The sequence below is a fragment of the Pan paniscus genome, chromosome 15 (assembly GCF_029289425.2).
Source record: "Pan paniscus chromosome 15, NHGRI_mPanPan1-v2.0_pri, whole genome shotgun sequence".
NCBI classification, from domain to species: Eukaryota; Metazoa; Chordata; class Mammalia; order Primates; family Hominidae; genus Pan; species Pan paniscus.
The window spans coordinates 23,181,861-23,205,294 of record NC_073264.2 but is presented as its reverse complement, the minus strand read 5'-3'; the positions used below and the strand labels follow the sequence as shown (position 1 = coordinate 23,205,294).

The 23,434-nt window shown below is 39.9% G+C and overlaps 1 pseudogene and 2 gene segments (V, D, J or C); all 3 read right to left on the bottom strand.

The window, feature by feature from the left end:
• Positions 1-5,273: 5,273 nt before the first annotated feature.
• Positions 5,274-6,611, bottom strand: LOC103786401 (large ribosomal subunit protein uL4-like; annotated as a pseudogene).
• A 395-nt stretch (positions 6,612-7,006) lies between these two features.
• Positions 7,007-7,623, bottom strand: LOC100988364 (T cell receptor alpha variable 5-like). The segment is given in 2 exon segments: positions 7,007-7,395; positions 7,572-7,623. Coding segments are annotated over 2 exon segments (441 nt in total).
• An 11,039-nt stretch (positions 7,624-18,662) lies between these two features.
• On the bottom strand, positions 18,663-22,330 carry LOC100988042 (T cell receptor alpha variable 3-like). The segment is given in 3 exon segments: positions 18,663-18,813; positions 21,717-22,008; positions 22,099-22,330. Coding segments are annotated over 3 exon segments (489 nt in total).
• Positions 22,331-23,434: the final 1,104 nt, after the last annotated feature.

The following is a 23,434-nucleotide window of genomic DNA, read 5'->3' as shown; positions in this document are numbered from 1 at the left end:
CTGGCCATCAGAGAAACGCAAATCAAAACCACAATGAGATACCATCTCACACCAGTTAGAATGGCAATCATTAAAAAGTCAGGAAACAACAGGTGCTGGAGAGGATGTGGATAAATAGAAACACTTCTACACTGTTGGTGGGACTGTAAACTAGTTCAACCATTGTGGAAGTCAGTATGGTGATTCCTCAGGGATCTAGAAAGAGAAATACCATTTGACCCAGCCATCCCATTACTGGGTATGTACCCAAAGGATAAATCATGCTGCTATAAAGACACATACACACATATGTTTATTGTGGCACTATTCACAATAGCAAAGACTTGGAACCAACCCAAATGTCCAACAATGATAGACTGGATTAAGAAAACGTGGCACATATACACCATGGAATACTATGCAGCCATAAAAAATGATGAGTTCATGTCCTTTGTAGGGACATGGATGAAGCTGGAAACCATCATTCTCAGCAAACTATCGCAAGGACAAAAAACCAAACACTGAATGTTCTCACTCATAGGTGGGAATTGAACAGTGGGAACACATGGACACAGGAAGGGGAACATCACACACTGGGGCCTGTTGTGAGGTGGGGGGAGGGGCGAGGAAAAGTATTAGGGGATATACCTAATGCTAAATGACGAGTTAATGGGTGCAGCACACCAACATGGCACATGTATACATATGTAACAAACCTGCACGTTGTGCACATGTACCCTAAAACTTAAAGTATAATAAAAAATAATAATAATAAAATAAAAAAAGAAATCATAAAACACATGTAGAATATGCCTATGGAGAAGATACTATAGGCAACAAGGGTAATTTTTTGAAAGCAAATGTTTTATAGTCTCCATAAAGTTTCAAAAACATAATTTTGATGTAATATAAAATAAAGCTGAAATGATGAAAAAAAAATGTTGAATATTGGCTCCCACTCTCTCTGGCTTGTAGGGTTTCTGCAGAGAGATCCACTGTTAGTCTGATGGGCTTCCCTTTGTGGGTAACCCGACCTTTCTCTCTGGCTGCCCTTAACATTTTTTCCTTCATTTCGACCTTGGTGAATCTCATGATTATGTGTCTTGGGGTTGCTCTTCTCGAGGAGTATGTTTGTGGCGTTCTCTGTATTTCCTTAATTTGAATGTTGGCCTGTCTTTCTAGGTTGTGGAAGTTCTCCTGGATAATATCCTGAAGAGTTTTCCAACTTGGTTCCATTCTTCCCATCACTTTCAGGTATTCCAATCAAACGTAAATTTGGTCTTTTCACATAGTCCCATATTTCTTGGAGGCTTTGTTGGTTCCTTCTCATTCTTTTTTGTCTAATTTTGTCTTCTCACTTTATTTCATTAAGTTGATCTTCAATCACTGATATCCTTTCTTCTCCGTGATTGATTTGGCTATTGATACTTGTGTTTGCTTCACGAAGTTCTCATTCTGTGTTTTTCATCTCCATCAGGTCATTTATGTTCTTCTCTAAACTGGTTGTTCTATTTAGCAATTCACCTAACGTGTTTTCAACATTCTTAGCTTCTTTGTATTGGGTTATAACATACCCCTTTAGCTCAGAGGAGTTTGTTTTTACCCACCTTTTGAAGGCTACTTCTGTCAATTTGTAAAACTCATTCTCTGTCCAGCTTTGTTGCCTTGCTGGCAAGGAGTTGTGATCCTTTGGAAGACAAGAGGCGTTCTGGTTTTTTGAATTTCAGACTTTTTATGCCGGTTTTTCCCCATCTTTGTGTATTTATCTACCTTTGGTCTTTGATGTTGGTGACCTTCAGATAGGGGTCTGTAAGTGGACTTCCTTTTTGTTGATGTTGATGCTATTCCCTTCTGTTCATTAGTTTTCCTTCTAACACTCAGGCTTCTCTGCTCCGGGTGTGCTGGAGTTTGCTGGAGGTCCACTCCTGACCCTGTTTGCCTGGGTATCACCAGCAGAGGCTGCAGAACAGCAAAGATTGCTGCCTGTTCCTTCCTCTGGAAGCTTTGTCCCAGAGGGCACCTGCCATATGCCAGCCAGAGCTCTCCTGTATGAGGTGTCTGTTGGCCCCAACTGGGAGGTGTTTCCCAGTCAGGAGACACGGGGTCAGGGACCCACTTGAGGAGACAGTCTGACCCTTTGCAGAGCTCGAACACTGTGCTGGGAGATCCACTGCTCTCTTCAGAGCTATCAGACAGGGACATTTAAGTCTGCTGAAGCTGCCCCCACATCCACCCCTTCCCCAGGTGCTCTGTCCCAGGGAGATGGGGGTTTTATCTGTAAGACCCTGACCGGGGCTGCTGCTTTTTTTTTCAGAGATGGTCTGCCCAGAGAGGAGGAATCTAGAGAGGCAGTCTGGCCACAGCAGCCTTGCTGGGCTGTGGTGGGCTCTGCCAAGTTTGAACTTCCCAGCGGCTTTCTTTACACTGTAAGGGTAAAACCGCCTACTCAAGCCTCAGCAATGGCAGACGCCCGTCTCCCCACCAAGCTCGAGTGTTCCAGGTCGAACTCAGATTGCTGTGCTAGCAGCGAGAATTTCAAGCCAGTGAATCTTAGCTTGCTGGGCTCTGTGGGGGTGGGACCCACTAAGCCAGACCACTTGGCTCCCTGGCTTCAGCCCCCTTTCCAGGGGAGTGAATGGTTCTGTCTTGCTGGTGTTTCAGGCACCACTAGCGTATGAAAAAAAATTCTGAAGCTAGCTCAGTGTCTGCCCAAACAGCCACCCAGTTTTGTGCTTGAAACCCAGGGCTCTGGTGGCATAGGCACCGGAGGAAATCTCCTGTGGGTCTGTGGGTTGTGAAGACCATGGGAAAAGTGCAGTATCTGGGCTGGAGTGCACCATTCCTCACGGCACAGTCCCTCACGGCTATCTTGGCTAGGGAAAGGAGTTCCCTGACCCCTTCTGCTTCCCAGATGAGGCAACACCCCACCCTGCTTTGGCTCGCCCTCTGTGGGCTGCACCCACTGTCTGACCAGTCCCAGTGAGATGAACCGGGTACCTCAGTTGGAAATGCAGAAATCACCCGCCTTCTGTGTCAATCTTGCTAGGAGCTACAGACCACAGCTGTTCCTATTCAGCCATCTTGCCAAGTCTATATCAAAAAACTTATTTTTAAAATGGCAGATATTGGCCAGGCAAAGCGACTCACACCTGTAATCCCAATATTTTGGGAAGCCGTGGCAGGTGAATCACTTGAGGTCAGGAGTTCAAGACCAGCCTGGCCAACATGGCGAAACCCTGTCTCTACCAAAAATACAAAATTAGCCAGGCATGGTGGCAGGCACCTGCAATCCCAGCTACTCAGAAGACTGAGGAAGGAGAATCGCTTGAACCCAGGAGGCGGAGGTTGCAGTGAGCCAAGATCACACCATTACACTGCAGCCTGGGCAACAGAGCAAAACTCCATCTCAAAATAAATAAGTAAATAAATAAATAAAATAAAAAAGACATATTCTAGTTTTGGACATGTTCAATTTAGTGGGCATCATGATACCAGAAAAAGTGAAACACCGAGCCAGAAATAAGAGAAAGCTACATTCTGTTGGTTTTTATCTAGCTACATCCATATTGAGGATGAAGTCTGCTGATATGTCAGTACCCATTCGGTATTAAATAATGATGAGTACATGCCAGGATCATGCTAGGTGCTTCACATGCATTATTTCAAACATATTGATGGATCTGTGTATTCAGTGCATTTTACCTAGCCCCTTTCCTTAAATGTCCATTGGTAAAACATTAAAAACGGTGAAATACACACAAGTGCCAGATGCAAGGAGTGGCACAAGTCATAGCCCTAAAAACTGAGCAACTTTTTAAACATATTATAAAGAAGATAGACTTGAAGGATAGTCCAATCAACCCATGTGTTACTGCCTACATGATAAAAGCTCACCTGGGACAGCTCTAAGGACAAATGAGCAATTAGACTAACACTTATAAAGCAGTGGCAGGGGTCCTGGGGAGTAGAAAGAGATCAAAGAGTAAAATAATAAAGGGTAATTCTGATCATGAATTATATGAGGAAGAATTAGCTTCCACTTGATGATGATGATGATGATGATAATGATGATAACGAGTACAAAGTGAAAAACTAAACACCAACTATGTCTATAAGGCATTTCAGAAAGTAAACATCTGTTTTTAAACAAAATTTTTAATCTTAGAAACAAACGGCCAGGCGCGGTGGCTCACGCCTGTAATCCCAGCACTTTGGGAGGCCGAGGCGGGTGGATCATGAGGTCAGGAGATCGCGACCACCCTGGCGAACACGGTGAAACCCCGTCTCTACCAAAAAATAGAAAAAATTAGCCGGGCCTGGTGGTGGGCGCCTGTAGTCCCAGCTACTCGGAAGGCTGAGGCAGGAGAATGGCATAATCCCGGGAGGCAGAGCTTGCAGTGAGCCAAGATTGTGCCACTGGGCGACAGAGCGAGACTCCGTCTCAAAAAAAACAAAAAGAAACTATGGTTTGTTTGCATGCCATTAGAGGAATACCAAATAGCATCGTTGTCATTTTTAAGGAACCAAACCACTGAACATAGGTCACCAAACTACTCTCCCTGTTAGAATGATACAATCATACAAAGAGATGGTAATATAAAAGCAATTCAGGCACAGAAGTGGATATCACTATGGACCTCTCCAGCAAGTTCTCCAACTGGCATCTAAATATAAGTGATGTACCATTCGTACTGGCAAAAGACATCCTGACTTCTGGCTTGGCAAATAATTCTAAATCAACCCTGACCTCCTTATCTGCTCCTGGAAGATTTAATAAATCCCAGTATCATCAGTGCTGAAAGAAACCTTAACATACAATGTTAGAAACATATAACTTTCCCTTTAAAATGCTGTGAAAAATAGAAGAAAAAATGGGACAAATGAAAACATTCAGCACTTCAAGGAGGAAGAAAGAACAAGAGGAAAAGAGCATAAGTGATTGAAGAAACAAATTATTTCTAGAACAGAAGAAAAAATAAATTTCTAGAAAATTTAAAACTTCCTACATGTAAGAAACTATTTAAAGGGTAACACCTGAGTTCAGAAAAATACTGTCTTTCACCACAGATATATGGGACGATTATAGGGGAAATAAAATGCTGGCTTATAAAATCACTCACAAAATCATTTAAAAATTTATTTTTATAAGATTGGGGAAATGTGAAACATTCAGGTTAGAATATACTATTAAATTAAAATACAAGTCTGCGTGATCCTAATTTTTTTTCCTCACTGCCTCTTTGATTAGGTCTTTATTCAAAAGAAGCTGTTCAAAATGATTTGACTTTTATGGAATAATCAAATTTAAGAGTTTATGCAGCAGGCTCCTTTTCCTCCGTAGTAGATTTCTTTTCTGCCGGCTTCTTTTCAGCTGCTGGTTTCTTGGTAGCTGCTGCCTTTTTTCCCACCAGAGGCTTCTTCTGCTTCTTAACTCAACAATGGCCTTCTTTCCTTTCTTACCTACCACAGGCTTCTTGCCTACAACCCCCTTCTCATCTGATTTGGCTTCTAGTGCTGCTGCTGCCGGCTGCTGCCTTATCCACCCAGAGCTTGTAATTCCTGGCCTAGCGAAGAATGGTGTTCCGGCGCATGATCTGTGTGTATGGGTTTAGCTTCAACATGATTCTCAGATTTTTCAGTGGGTTCTTTAGGACTCTGCGATGAATCTTCTTGCAAGGTGCTCGAAGGGCTCTCTGGATCTCTGGGCTTTTTAAGATGCTGCTAAGGTCTGTATTGATCATCTTGTGCATGGGAAGATTGTAGTTACTCTTGAGGGAAGCAGCTTTATGCCAAGGGCCAGAAAATTCATCTAACTTCCAGAAAGCACTTTGAGTCCAAATGCAGAAATGTCCCACATGCCCACCAGGAGCAAGTTTCAAAATGTTCAGTTTGCTTATATTAAGCATAGTAATTCCAGGGATGTTTCTGAAGGCCTTGACGATACCATTATCCTCATTACAGATGATGCGGCGCCCCTGCGCTGGATACGGTGATGGTTTCTCGTTTTGCTCTTGCTGGATCTCATTTGCTGAGAGACACAGACCTTCTCGATATCATTCCAGGCTTTAAGCTTCTTAAGAAGCAAAACAGCCTCCTTGGTCTTCTTGTAGCCTTCAACTTTATCTTCGACTACCAAAGGAAGTTCAGGAGCTTCCTCAATACGATGACCCTTAGACATAACCAGTGCTGGTAAGGCTGAGGCAGCCAGGGCAGAAGAGATGACATATCGTTTTGGGGTTGTATTCACTCTACTATGCCAATGGAGCCAGGTTTTGGTTGGTGCAAACATTCAGCCTCCACGACACATGTTTCCAAAAGCTCCCTGGCCAGAATGGTGAGTCCCACCACTTCGAACTCTGGGAATTCAAGCTGCAGCTCTGCCAGTACTCCAAGACTCAACACTGGTTTGATGACCTGCTAATTCACTGACAGCATAGGGCTGTCTGTTGTTTTTGCACAATATCTGGTCGAATAGGAGCCTTGAATATGGCAGACAAAGTGACATTTTTGCCAGATGACTCTCCCTTCTCAGAGTACGCTGACATCAGTGGGCAAGCACATGCCATGGCAGAGAGAGGAGAGAGCCACTGCTCCTGTCACCCCCGCTGCTGCCACAGGAAAAGCGATCCTAATTTTTTTTTTAATGAAGAAGGAATACTAAATGTTAGCTATGAGTTATCTGTATGATAGGATTATAAGACATTTTGATTTTCTATTTTATAATTTCCTGTTTTTTCCTATACCGTGCAGTTAATATATTATAGTTAGAAAAAGTTAATAAATACTAATGTTAAAAGATAAGAGACTCCATCAAAGAGAGGATTCTCTGACACTAAGATGTCCTTGGTAGGGGAGAAATCATTCAGATGACTTTATGGCACCCATAAAGTCAACCCTAAGACCAGGATATCAACAAAGAAATCATTAACTCCCAAAAAGAGTTTAATCAAAATGTTCTGAAAATCATTAAGTCATTTTGAAACTGACCTTTTAGGATGTTTTGTAATGTTCGTACATTAAAAATACATTACAGCAAAACCCCTGACTTAAAGGTAAAGGAAATAGAGTGTGGCTTTAGTCCCAGGTGCAGGTTTGGGTACAGGATACAGGTGCCTGAGAAGCAATGTGTACTCTCTGCACAGAAGTAGATAGCTGAGTCCCCAGTCTGGGTGTCTGCAATGCGCAGAGACAGATGTTTATCCTTCTTATTCAATAGAACAGTGAGTCTTTGGTCTTGTTTCATGTCCATATTTGAAAAAATATACGTCAGCAACTGGAGACCTGCTCCAGGTTCTTGCTTATACCAGTATAAGTAGGTGGAGGAGCTGTCTGTGTAAGTGCAGTTTATAACGGAGCTGTCTCCCTCTCGGACACTCAGGAAAAGACTCTGTTCCACATCCTCTCCTCTACTCATACCTGTGCAAAAGGAAAAGTCAGACAAGATCATCAGGCCATCATTCTCTGGAGTTTGCTTTTTTATTTTTTTCACTGTAGTAACTTCAGACATTCTGGAAAAGACCAGATGAGTCTCCTCCTCAGACTTCTAATGAGTATTTACTAAACCCTCTGTTCCCCAAAAGCTCTCGACTCACAGTCCAGCTGCAGCCACAAAAACAGGAACGAAGATCCAGCAAATGTCTTCATTGTTCTCCCCACTGGGACCTGCAATCTCCAGCCAAGAGAGCTATATTATCAAGTATCTCTTCCTTTCCTCCAAAGCACTGTGGTTTCTTAAACTGTCCACAGAGGCATCTGCTTCTGTCGTCAGCCTACTCACAGAAGTCAACCAAAAGGATCCTTTCGTACATTCTACATGAGCAGAGAAGCTCTGCCACCTTGTGGCCAGATCCCCAAACGCTAAACCAATTATCCTGTATCTGTGGGAGATTCTGGCACATAAAACAGCAGAAGGCCAAATAAAGTAAATTCCAAGTGTACCTCCAGTCAGAAATTATGTGGATTAGCAGACAGAAAAAGTGCAAACGTAGGTTTTAGAATTCCATTGCATCTTCTCGGCACACTACTGAGTCATGTTAAATATATTTGAAGAAGTTAGAGGTTTTTCATGTTTATTAATGACAGTCTACTTGAAATTAAGAAAATGCCATGATTCAGTCTACAAAGCCACTGAGGTGTAAAACGTTTCCTCCTTATCCCTCTACTATTTTTTGAATTGGCCAGAAAATCAATCAGCCAAATTAGCCATCCTGATTCAGCACTCACAGAGGAAAACTCTTTCTGAAGCTAGCATTTAAGCACAAAAATTGGAGTAAGACAGGTTCACTAAATATATCAGATGCATGCTATCTCAGGCTCTGCTCCTCCAAGCCTGGCCTTGTTCCTGTTCTTGCCATTCCCAGGAAATTGACAGTGCCAGAGGTCAAAACATGAGTGTTGTTTTCTTCAAAATGACTAAATTATACAATAAAAGATAAAAGGAGAGAGAAAGGCTTCCATGAGTTAATAATATTGGTCTAATGAAAGGAAAGAGTTTAGCCTATAGATTGTGATGAAAAATCTGACATGCACTCTGAAATATTTTCCTCTGGAAGAACAGATCATCTGAAATTACAGACATGTGGCTTACTTATTGCAAAGTATTGACATAAAAGAGGAAACATCTCAGGAAACATCAGACTACAGATTGAGATAATGTAAACAAATGTACATCTTTTCCAAGTGTATTCTTATTCCTATTGTCAGAATGAGTGGCTTGTCCTCAAATGTGATCACTGAATAATGAATGATCTGTAGTAGAATTTCCCCTCCTGTTACCCTGGGCACTGCTAACTCAGATTTCAGACCCAAAAACTTTTCCCTCGATTTTATTGTCTATTGCTAAAATCATTGTTTAGATATTCCCCTGTGATAAAGTCCTTCAGTATTTTAAATTTTCTATCCAAACCCTACATCATCTATTTTAATTTCTTTAGTCTTTCTGATTCATTCCTGTAATAATAAATATAAGTAAGCATAAAACCAATGCCTGTTAGTAGCATAATATATGTAGGAAACTGACAATGGCAAATTTACTCTCCATCCAGGGAAACTTGGTCTGACTGTTTTTCACAAGTTGGAGTCCCTTCCCTGTGCTTTGACTTAGTAGATCTCCAAGCAATGTAGAAAATTAATCTAATTCCTCATCTGCATGGCATAACTAATATATCTCGAGTGTGATTATACAGAATCACTTTCCTAAAATACAAAGATATGTACATATTACAAAATGTATTTAGATTTATATACATCAAATGTATTTATTTAAAGTTTTCATTTAAATTGTTTTATCCTTTTACTCATTCATCATATCATATAATTCCCAGATCCTTTATCATATTTCTTAGTTGCATTTTCCTTGAACTTTTCTTAACACTTTAGGTCAATATCTGTCCTTCGGATATATAGCATGCAGAGTTGAAAATACTAGTCGTTAGGTGGTCTGCTTCTGTTCCACCTATTTACTATAACACTACTCACAATTATGGCTGGAAAAATTTCTACCCCTATGATTTTTTCATAAAATATTGCCTTATTGTCAAAAACAATGGCATGGAATAGCTCTATTTTCTAGGACTGACATGGATTTCAATATGCATAAGCGATGTTCATTTTGCTCCCAATTTATCTACTTTTTCTTTCCCTTGGTCATTTTTTCTTTCACTCTGTATGTGATGCACATTATATTTATAAATACAGGATAATGAGTATAATTTGCTATTAATAATATGAAATAGAAAGTACACCTGAGTGATGAGGTTAGTTATAAACAGTCCTTGGCCTACTCTTACTTATGTCAGAGAGTGAATTACTGATTTCCTTGTAGTATGAGAGTGGCTGACCCTAGCTTTCCTATTCTTTTCAAAATTCTGAACATGTATTGTCTGGTTGGCATAGCTCAATGGTCATATACATGGTTAGGGGCCAGATAGTGTATGCCCATGCTGTGGGACAGTGTCTCCCCGCTGGCACACCAATGTAAGACCATAATAACTTGGCACACAGTATTCAGTGAATGTCTTTTCAGTTAAATTGGATCCCAGAATTTCAGAGCTATTAGGACCCTTAGGATTCTGTAGTCCACAGTTTTTCAATATTGGCACTAACATTTGTACAAAATAATCTTGGTTGGAAGCTCTCCTGTCCATTTTAGGATGTTTAAAGCATCACTGACCTCTCTCCACTAAATGCAAGTTTCAACTCTCTGTACGACAATAAAAAATATCTCCAGATATTCCAAAATATCCCTTGAAGGACAAAATTGCTCCCACAGGGGAACCACTGTTCTAGCCCAATCTCACTCACAAATTTAAAAAAATTGAATCTAAGGTAAGTTTAGAGTCTCAACAAAATAAAACAATTAACTAGTTTAAAAAAAAAACTAGAACTTGAAAAAAATATTTTTCCCACCTCCCTTCATCATTCTGTTTACTTCCTCACTTCAGGACCACATTGCTGAACAAAAAGGTACAAATTCAGGAACTGTGCTACAATGCAAATCCTGAATCACCAGAACTGGAGTTTGGCCTAAGACTCTGCATTTCTAACAAATTCCAAGGTGATGCTGATGCTGATGATTCAATGTGGATGACTACAGATGGGGCCGGACTGCCCTCCTTCTATTTTCTGTTTTGTGTTGGGTTAGAATTAATTCTTCTTCAACTCACCTTTGAAGCTACCTGAGCCTAGAATTTTTCTGTGAAATTTTAAGGGATTTTTGTTTGTTTTGGTTTGTTGTTTGTTTTTGAGACAGAGTTTCACTCTTGTTGCCCAGGCTGGAGTGCAATGGTACAATCTCGGCTCATCTGCAAACTTCACCTCCCGCATTCAAGCGATTCTCCTGCCTCAGCCTCCCGAGTAGTTGGGATTACAGGCATGTGCCACCACACCCGGCTAATTTTGCATTTTTAGTAGAAACGGGGTTTCTCCATGTTGGTCAGGCTGGTCTCAAACTCCCAACCTCAGGTGATCTGCCCAACTCAGCCTCCCAAAGTGCCAGGATTACAAGCATGAGCCACCGCGCCCGGGCTATATTTTATCATTTTTTACTTCAAAATATCTTCTAACTTTCCTTGCAATTTCTTCTTTTATCAATGGGTGACTTAGAAGTATATTGCTTAATTTGCAAATATTTGGGGATTTTCTACTGTATACCTTGTTACTGACTTCTAAATTAATTATATTGTGGTGAGAAAACTGTAGGATTCTAATCCTTTCAAATCTATTGAGACTGTTTTACATCTAAAAATATGGTCTGTTTGATGAACGTTCTATGTGTACTTGAAAAGAATGTATATAGTGCACTTGGTGGGTATAGTGCTCTATAAATGTCAGTTAGATCTAGTTGATTGTTCCAGCCTTGTATATTTTTACTGACTTTCTGTCTGCTTGTTCTATCAATTACTAGAGAAGAGCATTACAGTCTCCAACTCCGATTACAGATTTGCCTATTTCTCCTTTAATTCTGTTAATTTTGTCTCATATATTTTATAACTCTACTATCAGTACATAAACATTTAGAGAATATTATCTCTTCTTGATCAAGTGACCCTCTGTTTATTATTAAATAATGCTTTTATCTCATAACACCCCTCATTTTCAAATATTCTTTAATATTAATAAAGACACATAGCTTTCTTATGGTTGCTATTTGCATGGCATAGGTTGCCTCTTACTTTCAACTCATCTTTGTCTTTAAAGTACATTTTTTGTGAATGACATACAATTGTGTCTTTTTGTCTAGTTTGAGAATATCTCCCTTTTATTTGGAATGTTTATGCTATTTACATTTAATGTAATTTTTATTTGGTTTGAATCTACAATGATAATCCATTTTCTATGTTTTTCCTCTAGTCTTTGTTAATATGCCCTTTATTCTTCCTTCCTTTGATTTATTTGAGAAGTTTTTATACTCATTCATTCTATTTCCCCCGTTGGCTATTAGCTAAACCTTTTTGCTTTGGTTTTTTAATTGTTTATCTACAGATTATCATATGCATCCTCAGTTCATCAGATTCTCTCTTGAATTAATATTATACGACTTCATACATAATGCAAGAATCTTACAACAGTTTAATCCTATGCCCCTTCAGTTTTTTGTGTTATTGCTGTTGATTTTATTTATATATGTTATTAACGGTGTAATACATTGTTATTACTTTTGCATTTGTCAACTGTATTTTGAAAAACTTAGAAAGGTAATCTCTTTTTAATGTTTCCATTAAACATTTTGTGCAAAGGGGTGCAAAGACCCAAAGGCTCCAAAAAGTAATTACTGATGGTAGTGGTGTGTTGTGGGTTGAATTGTGTTTTCCTCCCACCCAAAAAATATATATGCATATTGGAGTTCAAATCCCTAGTACTTCAGAAGGTGACCTTACTTGGAAACAATTTTTACAGGTAATCAAGTTAAAATGTGGTATTTGGGTGGGCTCGAATCCAAACTGGTGAACGATGACTGGTGTCCTTATAAAAAGGGGGAATATGGACACCGAGATGGACAAAAATAGAAGGAAAATTTGAAGAGGTACAGGGAGAAGATGGCTGTCTACAAGCCAAGAACAGAGGCGTAGAACAGGTCCTTCCGTCACAGCCCTCAGAAGGAAACAACCATGCCAACACCTTGATTTTGAACTCCTGTCCTCCAGAACTGTGAAACAATACATTTCTGTTGTTTAAGCCACCCAGTTTGTGGCCTCTTGTTACCACAGCCTTAGCAAACTAATATATGGTGCTAATAATTATATTATATATTATATGTTAAGTAGGTTGTGATGGTTGACTTTATGTGTCAACCTGGCTAGGCTAAAGGATACCCAGGTGGCTGGTAAAATGTTATTGTGGGGTGTGTCTGTGAGGGTGTTTTCAGAAAAGTTTCACGTTTCAATTGGTAGACTGAGTAAAGACTACCCTAATCAATGCAGGTGGGCATCATCCGATTCACTGAGGGCCTGAATTGAACAAAAAGGCAGAGGAAGGACAACTTTTCTCTCTCTCCTTGAGCTGGGACATCCATCTTCCCTGCCCTCTAACATCAGTGCTTCTGATTCTTGAGCCTTTAGACTTGGACCAAGATTTATATATAACCAATAATTACATGTATATTCCAATAAATATATATATTCCAATAAATATTTATAGATAGATAGATAGATAGATAGATAGATAGATAGATAGATAGATAGAAAGATAGACATCCTATTAGTTCTGTTTCTCTGGAGAACCTTAACTGATATATATATACTCCTTTGCAAAACATTTTTTGGTGTTCAAAAGTATTTGGGTGAACACATAGGAGCATATCACGTACATTAATGTTGTTTTTTATGTATATTGTAATAAAAAATTTAAACCATTGTTAAAGCAAATTTTAGAAAGTTCCTAAGGTTATGAAAGAAAACCACTCCCTATAGCAATAGCCAACTACAAGAGGGATATTTTAAATTCTTTTTAAGTGGGTTTTTTTTCTGGTTAGAAGAATAATGAATTCTAAATACAGAATTTGGAAAATATAGGAAAGTGTTTTTAAAATCATGTGTAATACCATATCCCAGAAAAAATCATTGATAATATTTAGGCATACCGCTTTTTAATCCTTTGTTTTTGCATGACTATTGTTAGCACAATTGAATTGTGTGCACATGAACACACACACATTTGCACATGCTGGAGGTTTTTTCAACTTAATATTCTTTTCCAAACTTTTTTTTCTCAATAAATATACATAAAAACCCAATTTTAATAGCCTCAACATAGTCCATGGTACAAATGTGCTATAACTTATTTACCAATTTCTTTAGTATTAGACATTTGGGTTTTAGAAAGAATACTATGATAAAAACCTTTGTACATAAATCTTTGTCTAAACTTCCAATTATTTATTTAGACTAGCTTCTGCAAAGAGGATTTCCTGGATTCGTGTAAGAACATTTTAAGAGTCTTGGGAAGTATCCATTTATTCAATCAACAAATATTTGTGGAGCCCCTTTTAGAGTCAGGCACTGAGGTAGACACTGGCCATTCAATGACAAGAAAGACCCAGTGGTCTAGTGAGAAGGAAGAGGATTTTAAAAGCAATGATAGTCCTCATGATAACAGCCATAGTAGGGAAAGCATAGAGTACTATAGCAACACAAGGAAGTGAAATGGTTTCGGTTGTAGGACTGCAGGAAGACTTCCCAGAAGGAGTGACACCCACCTAAACTAAAACCTAAGAGAAGAGGAAGAATGAGCATGATGAAGACTGAGCTGAGTAGAAAGAGGCAGAAGGCACAGCATCTGGACAGACTTGGAGCAAGAGAATGGATGGCACTTGGGTAGATGATGGTCCTGTTGTTTGATATGAAAAACACAAAAGAAGGAGCAAATTTATCTTGTTTTGTTTTGTTTCATATGGTGAAGTGGGGGAGAAAGGAAGAAAGATAAAGAGCTAAGCTTTGCACCATTTGATTTAAGGTGCTTCTGGAAAATTCACATAGGTCGAAAACCCAGTTTGATATATGAGCTGAAAATAATCAGCAAATAATAGTGGAAGCATGAGCATGGATAATATTACCCAGAAAGAATTTTTGACTGAGAAAATAAATAGGTCAAGGGAAGAATCCTAAAGAACACCAACTGGCGGACCCGTGAGGTCAGGAGTTCGAGACCAGCCTGGCCAACATGGCAAAACCCCATCTCTACTAAAAGTACAAAAATTAGCTGGGTGTGGTGGTGGCAGGCACCTGTAATCCCAGCTACTCAGGAGGCTGAGGAAGGAGAATCGCTTGAACCTGGGAGGCAGAGGTTGCAGTGAGCCGAGATCACACCACTGCACTCCAGCCTGGGCGACAAGAGTGAGACTGTCTCAAAAAAAAAAAAAACACCAACTTTAAAGAGTGTTGCAGGAAGTCAGGGACCCCAAACGGAGGGACTGGCTGAAGCCATGGCAGAAGAATGTGGATTGTGAAGATTTCATGGACATTTATTCATTCCCCAAATTAATACTTGTATAATTTCTTATGCCTGTCTTTACTGCAATCTCTAAACATAAATTGTAAAGATTTCATGGACACTTATCACTTCCCCAATCAATACCCCTGTGCTTTACTATGCCTGTCTTTACTTTAATCTCTTAATCCTGTCAGCTGAGGAGGATGTATGTCACCTCAGGACCCTGTAAATATTGCATTAACTGCACAAATTGTACAGCATGTGTGTTTGAGCAATATGAAATGTGGGCACCTTGAAAAAAGAACAGGATAACAGCAATGTTCAGGGAATAAGAGAGATAACCTTAAACTCTGACCGCCGGTGAGCTGGGCAGAACAGAGCCATATTTCTCTTCTTTCAAAAGCAAATGGGAGAAATATCGCTGAATTCCTTTTCTCAGCATGGAACGTCCCTGAGAAAGAGAAGGAAGCCTGGAGGTATAGGCTTATAAACAGCCCCCCAAGTGCACCTGTCTTTTATGGTCGAGACTGCAGAGGTGAAATAGACTCCAGTCTCCCATAGCGCTCCCAGGCTTATTAGGAAGAGGAAATTCCCGCCTAATAAATTTTGGTCAGACCGGTTGATCTCAAAACCCTGTCTCCTGATAAGATGTTATCAAAGACAATGGTGCCCGAAACTTCATTAGCAATTTTAATTTCACCTTGGTCCTGTGGTCCTGTGATCTCGCCCTGTCTCCACTTGCCTTGTGATAGTCTATTACCTTGTAAAGTACTTGACATCTGTGACCCACACCTATTCGCACACTCCCTCCCCTTTTGAAACTCCCTAATAAAAACTTCCTGGTTTTTGCAGCTTGTGGGGCATCACGGAACCTACTGACACGTGATGTCTCCCCCAGACACCCAGCTTTAAAATTTCTCTCTTTTGTATTTTGTCCCTTTATTTCTCAAGCCGGCTGACACTTGGGAAAAATAGAAAGGAACCTACGTGAATATCAGGGCAGGTTCCCGATAAAAGAGTGAGCAGAAGAAAAGCCCACGAAAAAAGACAGTGCAGGTTCAGCCAAAGATATAAGAACATCAAAAAGAAAGAGGTGGGCTGGGGTTTCACACATAGCAGAGCAGCTCCCTCACTATGATCTATTGAAAATCAGCTCTCAAATTTTTTTTTTTAAAGGGAAAGTGGTATACCAGAAACCAAAAGAGGACCAGGTTTCAAAGAGGGAATAATCAATCATTCATTGGATGTAACCCAAGAAACTGTTGCTAACCCTGGCAAGAATAGTTTGGGCCAATGGTGGAAGTTAAAACCACACTTCAGTGGGTAAAAGAGCAAGTAAAAAGTGAGAAAAGAGACACAGTGAAGATTGCCAGATTGCCTCCCAAAGGCATCATATGAGTTTATGCCATCAATAGTACACTTCAGTACCCATTTACTCTTTGTCAATATTGTTTATATAGTTTACAATTGCTAATTTAATAGTTAAACGAAATATCACTTTACTTAATACTTGTTCATTACTTATACTGCAGAAGGAGGCATTTTGCAGGATATGTGTGGGATCCCTGCAGTGCTGATGACAGCAAGTGACCACAGCTTACCTATGGCCTCTCCTGGAATTCATGGTGGAACCCCCACCAACTCTTGCATATCACAGAAGCACAATTTTTGAGAATTAGAATGGAATTCAAAGATTCTTTCAAAGAACCCAGTGAAACTCACTACACAATCAGGGAAAGATGAGAGGAGGGAGGACTGAATGTAGCATGGGAAGACTGCAGGGAGAAGTGTCTCCCTTGTATCCAGGCAGAGACAGATTCTCACATGGATGAGAAGATGACTGTCTACATAGTGTTCTCAGCAAAACCAGGACAACTTTTCTTCCCCAAAACGTGTTTCCCTACCTTTACTTTCTCTAAAATGCTTAAAAGTGTATTTCAAGGACAAAAGCTGTGATTCCACAAATAGCTTTTTTAAGTTGGTGCTTAAATGCAACTTAACTACAATGTACATAGATAATATTAGCTCCTTTTCTGAAAGCAGGTTTTCAGGTATAGAAGATTAAATTAGAATACAGGGCCAACTGATGTAACAAAGGCCAAAATAAAGTAATTTATCATGATACAGTTCAAATGTCAGCAGTTCAGGGCAGTTATAAGGGCTCCACAGTGTTGGTGTCTTAGGTATCTGATTGCTCTGCCCACCTAAATACCCACTCTTATTTGGGGTCCAAGACATATGTCACACATAAAGCAATCCTCACAACAATCCTTCCAGTTATCTCGATTTCATTAATTAAGAGATGAGGCACATAGAGTAGAAATGGCATGTCCAATATCACATAGTTACTTAGAGGAAGAATCAGAAACAACCTATGCTTCCTAATTCTTAATTCAGTTCTCTTTTCACAAAGTTCTTGAAGTGATATAAAAGGGGGGAGAAAAATAAACCTTATGAAGATAAGTTTTCCAGAATTTCTCATTTTTCCTGAAGTTTATCTGTTTATAAGGAGTATTTCCCAACAAACAGGAAAAAGGAATGCTAGACTAACTTTTCTTTAAGTCAAAACAGAACTTCTAAAAAGACATAGTTGTTCCCTCTGAGCCACCTTAAAAAAGGGGGAAAATATAGATTCTCATTTCCCTACATAACTCCCCTCCCATCACCACCACCACCAATCACTACCACATGACAAAAGATTAATATCTAAGGCCTAGCTTAACCTTGGAGAATTTTCCTGAGAAGGAAATCATCTTGAGAGTTGTATCTCTTTGACTAAGAAGTAGTTCTATTTGGGTAGGGAAATGATACGAACACGTGTGCAGCCTGGGGAATGACTGGAGGGAAAGATTTGTTCACCACTGCATCTGCAGGGATGATAACAATGCCCAGCACATAGTCAAAACTCCACGAATAATCATTGAGTGAATAAGTGAATAGCTAAATGAATAAATAAGTCATAATTGTATAGAAAGACTTCTTTCCTTTGCAGGACTTGCATAAATTGTATTTATAAGTATCAAAGGCAGAAACAGGCCACACAGCCAGGTCAATGGTGTAATGTGATAAAAATATCCCTGTGCACATGAACTTCCTTTGGAGTGAAACAGTGATGGTGGCTGAGAGCTTACCTAGAGTTATGACAACTGTATACTTAAATCTAAAACAGATATCATGGTTTCATGAATACAAATGTATTTTGGCAGTAATGGTACAGAACACTGCCACCCTTAGACCTGAGCAAGTGATGTCCCTGCTCAGACTTCTGTGCCTCCACCCCAGCTATTATTCAGCTATTTCTATCCCTTTCCCTATGAGAAAATCACAGGACAAAAGAGACATGGCCCTTTAGAGTCTAAATACCTCTTCTTGACCATATTCTGGGTACTAGGATTTCAGAATTCTCTGCACAAACATCCCCAAACACACTTTTAAGATCTGCATGGGCCTATCTCAAGGATTATCTTCCCAGAAGCAGATATCCCACCTGTGTACACAACTCTAGGCCCAATGGGTGGCCAAAAGATCACTGTTTGCCTGGACTGTAGACATGTGGGCTAAGGTGTCCACATCCTTGTGTATAAGGCTTCTCAAGGTATGTGATGGATTGAAGGATAGGAAAAGAAGGCTGGTAAATCACAAGGTACAAACCAAAGGCTGCAGGGTGAATCTCCCTAAAGCAGCACATTCTAGCACAAAACTATAAAAATCAAGAGTTCAAAAGTAGATCTGAGTATATCTAGGAATTTAATGTACTATAAATATGGTATTTCAAATCTATGGGGCAAAAGTGAATTTTTCAGGAGGTGGTGTAAGAACCACTGGCTATCCATTTGGGGGAAAAAATAAACAGATGTAGATCCCTGTGTAAAAATTAACTTATTTGGGGACATACTCCTTTTAACCAGGCAGTTCAAAATAGAGCTGCTAACTTGCAGAATCCTCACTCCCACCCCCAGCCACCAAAGGTGGAAGCCAAGCTGGGCTAATCCAAGCAGCCTGTACCCATGGCCACCACTGATTAGTCCAAGGAAAAGCCACCTAACTCACACTGAGTCAAACAGAGCCCTTCCCAGGACACTCCAATTTGGGAAAAGATAAAGAGAGAAAAGTGCATTAAGTCCAGTTCCTCTCAAGAGCATAAGTAAGATGTGAACATAGGAACCGTAAGCAACTATCCTTATAAGAACTATACGTTTATACCCTTCCTTGATTCAAACTCTCCTCCCATTACAGACTGCTTCTGTCTTCTTTCACAGCTAAGCTATTCCTATATCCTCATCTCATAGAGCATTTTCTGAATTCTCTATCTTGGCACACACCAAACTGTTTAGAGTGTCAGTTTATTGTTCATTCATATAACCAACACTTTTCTGACAGCGACCCTTTCTGGAGTTAGGGCTACACCATCACCAAAATCAGTCTCTTGCCCCAAGAAGCCTATAGACTGGCAGAGGAGTGGAGTAGTTGGACCACGTGCCCTACAGACACACTGCCTGGGTTGCAATTTACCAGTTATTAACTTTGTGACTTGAGCAAGATACTTAAATTCTCTGTGACTTTGCTTCTTCATCTGTAAAGTGAAGCTGATGATAATACTTGAGAGAATTAAATGCGTTCATTAATGTTTGGAAACACACCTGGCACATAGAGATCAAAGATAGCTTCTTTCAATTCTTTTTTAAACTGACAAATAAAATTGTATATATGTATGGTATACACCATAATGTTTTGAAATATGTGTACATTGTGGAATGGCTAAATCAAGCTAATTAACGTCTGCATTACCTCACATACATATCCTTTTTGTGGTAAGAACACTTAAAATCTACTTTCAGCAATTTTTAGAAATTTCTGTTGCAGCTGGGCGCGGTGGCTCACGCCTGTAATCCCAGCACTTTGGGAGGCTGAGGCAGGCGAATCACAAGGTTAGGAGTTCGAGACCAGCCTGGCCAACATGGTAAAACCCCATCTCTACTAAAAATACAAAAAAAATAGCCAGGGTTAGTGACGGGCTCCTGTAATCTCAGCTACTTGGGAGGCTGAGGCAGGAGAATAGCTTGAACCTGGGATGTGGAGGTTGCAGTGAGCCGAGATCACTCCACTGCACTCCAGCCTGGGCAACAGAGTGAGACTCTGTCTCAAAAAAAAAAAAAATTCTGTTGCAAATACATTATTATTAGCTATAGTCACCATTGCAATAGATATCTTGAACTTATTCTTCCTATCTAATTAAAATTTTGTATCCTTTAACCAACATCTCTCCAATCCCTTTCCATTCCCCTCACAAGCCTCTGGTAACCACAATTCTATTCTGCTTCGATAAATTCAACCTTTTTATTACACAAATAAGTGAGATTATGTGGTATTTGTCTTTCTGTGCCTGGCTTATTTCACTTGACATAATGTCCTCCAGGCTCAATTGTGTTGTCACAAATGGCAGGATTTCTTCCTTTTATAAGACTGAATAGTATTTTATTGTGTTTATATGCCATGTTTTCTTTATCCATTCATCTAAGTATAGACACTTAGATTGATTCCATATCTTGGTTATTGTGAATAGTGCTGTAATAAACATGAGAGTGCAGATACCTCTTTAACATACTGATTTCATTTTCTTTGGATATATGCCCAATAGTGAGACTGCTGGATCATACAGTAGTTCTATTTTTGGTGTTTTGAGAAACCTCCCTACTGTTTTCCATAATGGCTGCACATTATGGAATTTACGTTCTTGCCAGCAGTGTGGAAGAGTTCCCTTCTCTTCACCTTCTCAACAATGGTTGTTATCTTTTGTCTTTTTGATAATAGCCAACCTAATAGGTTGTGAGGTGATATCTAATGGTGGTCTTAATTTGCACGTTCCTGATAATTAATGATGTTGAGTATTTTTTATATACCTCTTGGCCATTTTTATACCTTCATTTGAGAAACGGCTATTCAGTTTCTTGGCTTATTTTTTAATCAGGTTATTTGGATGTTTTTGGTATGTGAGCTTCTTAAACATTTTGAATATTAACCCCTTATCAGATGTAGAGTTTGCAAATATTTCCTCCCATTCCATAGGCTTTCCCTTCACTCTATTTATTGTTTCTTTTGCTGTGCAGAAGCTTTTTAGTTTAATATAGTCCCATTTGTCTATTTTTGCTTTTGTTGCCTGTGCTTTTGGGGTCATATCCAAAAATTCCTTGCTCACAAGAGATGAAAAGTTTTCTCCTGGGTACTATGTTCACTCTTCGGGTGGCAGGATCAATAGATGCCCAAACCACAGCATCACACAATATGCTTTTGTAACAAACTTGGATGTGTATACCATGAACCTAATTTTTTAATGGTCTCAACAGGGTATGTAACATTGCAAAATTATTATGATGATGACATTTCACCTCGGTATAAAAAGAAATGTCTGTTGAAAATAAACCCCTTTTCAGAAAGAAAGAAAGAGAGAGAGGCAGGGAGGGAAGGAGGGAGGAAGGAAGGAAGGAAGGAAGGAAGGAAGGAAGGAAGGAAGAAACTTCTTGCCCAGACCAATGTCATGGTAATTTTCTCCTATGTTTTTTTCTATTTGTTTTACACTTCTTTCACCTTTTTATGACCGGTGCTTTGCCCAGTACCTGGCACATCAGGACTCAATAAACACTTGCGGAATGAGCAAATTCTATGGTTTTAAATTGTAGTTTAACATAATAAGTGACATATCCTGGAAACACACCGTTCTCATGTGAAGGAACAAAGACTTCAAGAAAATGGGCTTTACCAGACTCAAGAGTTTGTGTTCTGCTCCCCCTGCAGCCCCTATCAGTGTGTCTCTCACAGCACAGAAGTACAAAGCGGAGTCGCTCACAAGGGCAGATGGTTTCTTCAGGTGGAAGGAGGTTTGGCTCTTGTTAAATTCAGCTTCAAAGCCATAGCTGCCTTTAACCAGGTTATCCCCTGTGATGTATTTCAGAAGGAACTGGAGGCCTCGGTTGGGGTATTGAACATACCAAAAAAGATAAGGGTTTCCAGAGACTGAATAGGTGCATTTCACAGTCAGAGGATTCCCTTCAGCAACCTTGACCTGATCTTCCGGCTGAGCCACCGACTGAGCTCTCAGTCCACCTGTAAATTAATCATGCTGCATCAGTGAAGCTGCTGGAGAGCATGTAAGTGAATCATGCGAGTGGAAAATGGGAAGGGGATATTACTCACTCAATGTGAAGAGCATCGCAAGCATCGAGATGGGTGCAGAGGCCATGGCTCCAGCTAAGCTCACGGCGGGCAGGATTGGGGGGGTCCTTTCCAGCCCACCTCTGCTGGAGATATGGCCCCACCCCAGAGAGTGGGCTCTTGAAGAGGAACCAGCAACCCTGTGTCAGCACAGGGCTTTTGGAAATGGCCCTTCCTCAGGGCACTGGTGCTTCCCGGCACCGGTATCTTCTCTCTGTGGAGCACAATTTTGGTCCAGCTCCTCAAAGCTCTGTGAGGAGCAAGACTGCCGCACCGCCTATGCCCAGGACAGACCTTACACTGCATCGCCCCCTACAGCCCACACGTAGGACCAGCGACTTTACTGTCAAGCAGCTGGTGCTTCCTGGCCTTATCCCTGGGCCAACCTTTAGATGGTTACACGCTCCATGAGGGACATAGGGAGCAAATTAGGGGTTCAAAGGAGAGGAAATAGAAGTTTGTGAATCAAAGTGGAAAAGATTCAGGCTGAGTGGATCAAGCTATAAATGATTTGTGCTCTCTTAAGATAATGTAGAGACAGAAAGAAGGGAAATAGGATGGGAAAATGCACAGAAAAAGAAAGGAAAATATAGCTTTGCATCAAGAGGGAGAGAAAAATTTAAAGTGAGAGATAAGAAAAAGCAAAATAGGAGAAAAGAGTAAGGCAAGAGAAGATAAATGACAGGCGAAAACAGGAGTCTTGCTCTTCTCATTAGAAGTAATTCAGAGCTGGCTTCTGTGTAAACCTCTTTGACCAAAAATAACTCAGAATTTTCTCCACGTTGGGCCTATGAGGAGCCCATCCCATAATGATCTTTAGGGCAAAAAGAAACTTGAACCTTCTCTTTAAACATTTTTAGAGCGAGAAAAGTACAAATAGGTGTTATAAATATTTTTGGAGCATTTGTCATATTAAACAGTAGATATAAAACAAAAGATGAAACTCTGAGAAGGGGTTGCAAAACAGGTACTTTCCACATGCAGAGGCTACTTAAAACAGACTTCAAATGAAGTACGTATTCAGTAAAAAATGTATGGTTAACTAAACTTGATGTATTATGATGGGGAAAAGGGGTTCATTGGAAAGGGATGGCATGCTAAAGTTTTATACTAAAAAAAGTCAACAATAGCAACAGAGTGATTCTTTGATAGATTTTAATTTTCATGTAAAAAGCATGTATCAATATAAAGAAGTTGTTCCTCTGATTTGCCTTCTGTTTCTTTTGAATAGTGTCCAAATAATGTTCACTATATATTCTGAGGAAAGGATGAAAAATCTCTTTGCTTTGAATCAGAAAAAAAGTGGAACATAATTCTT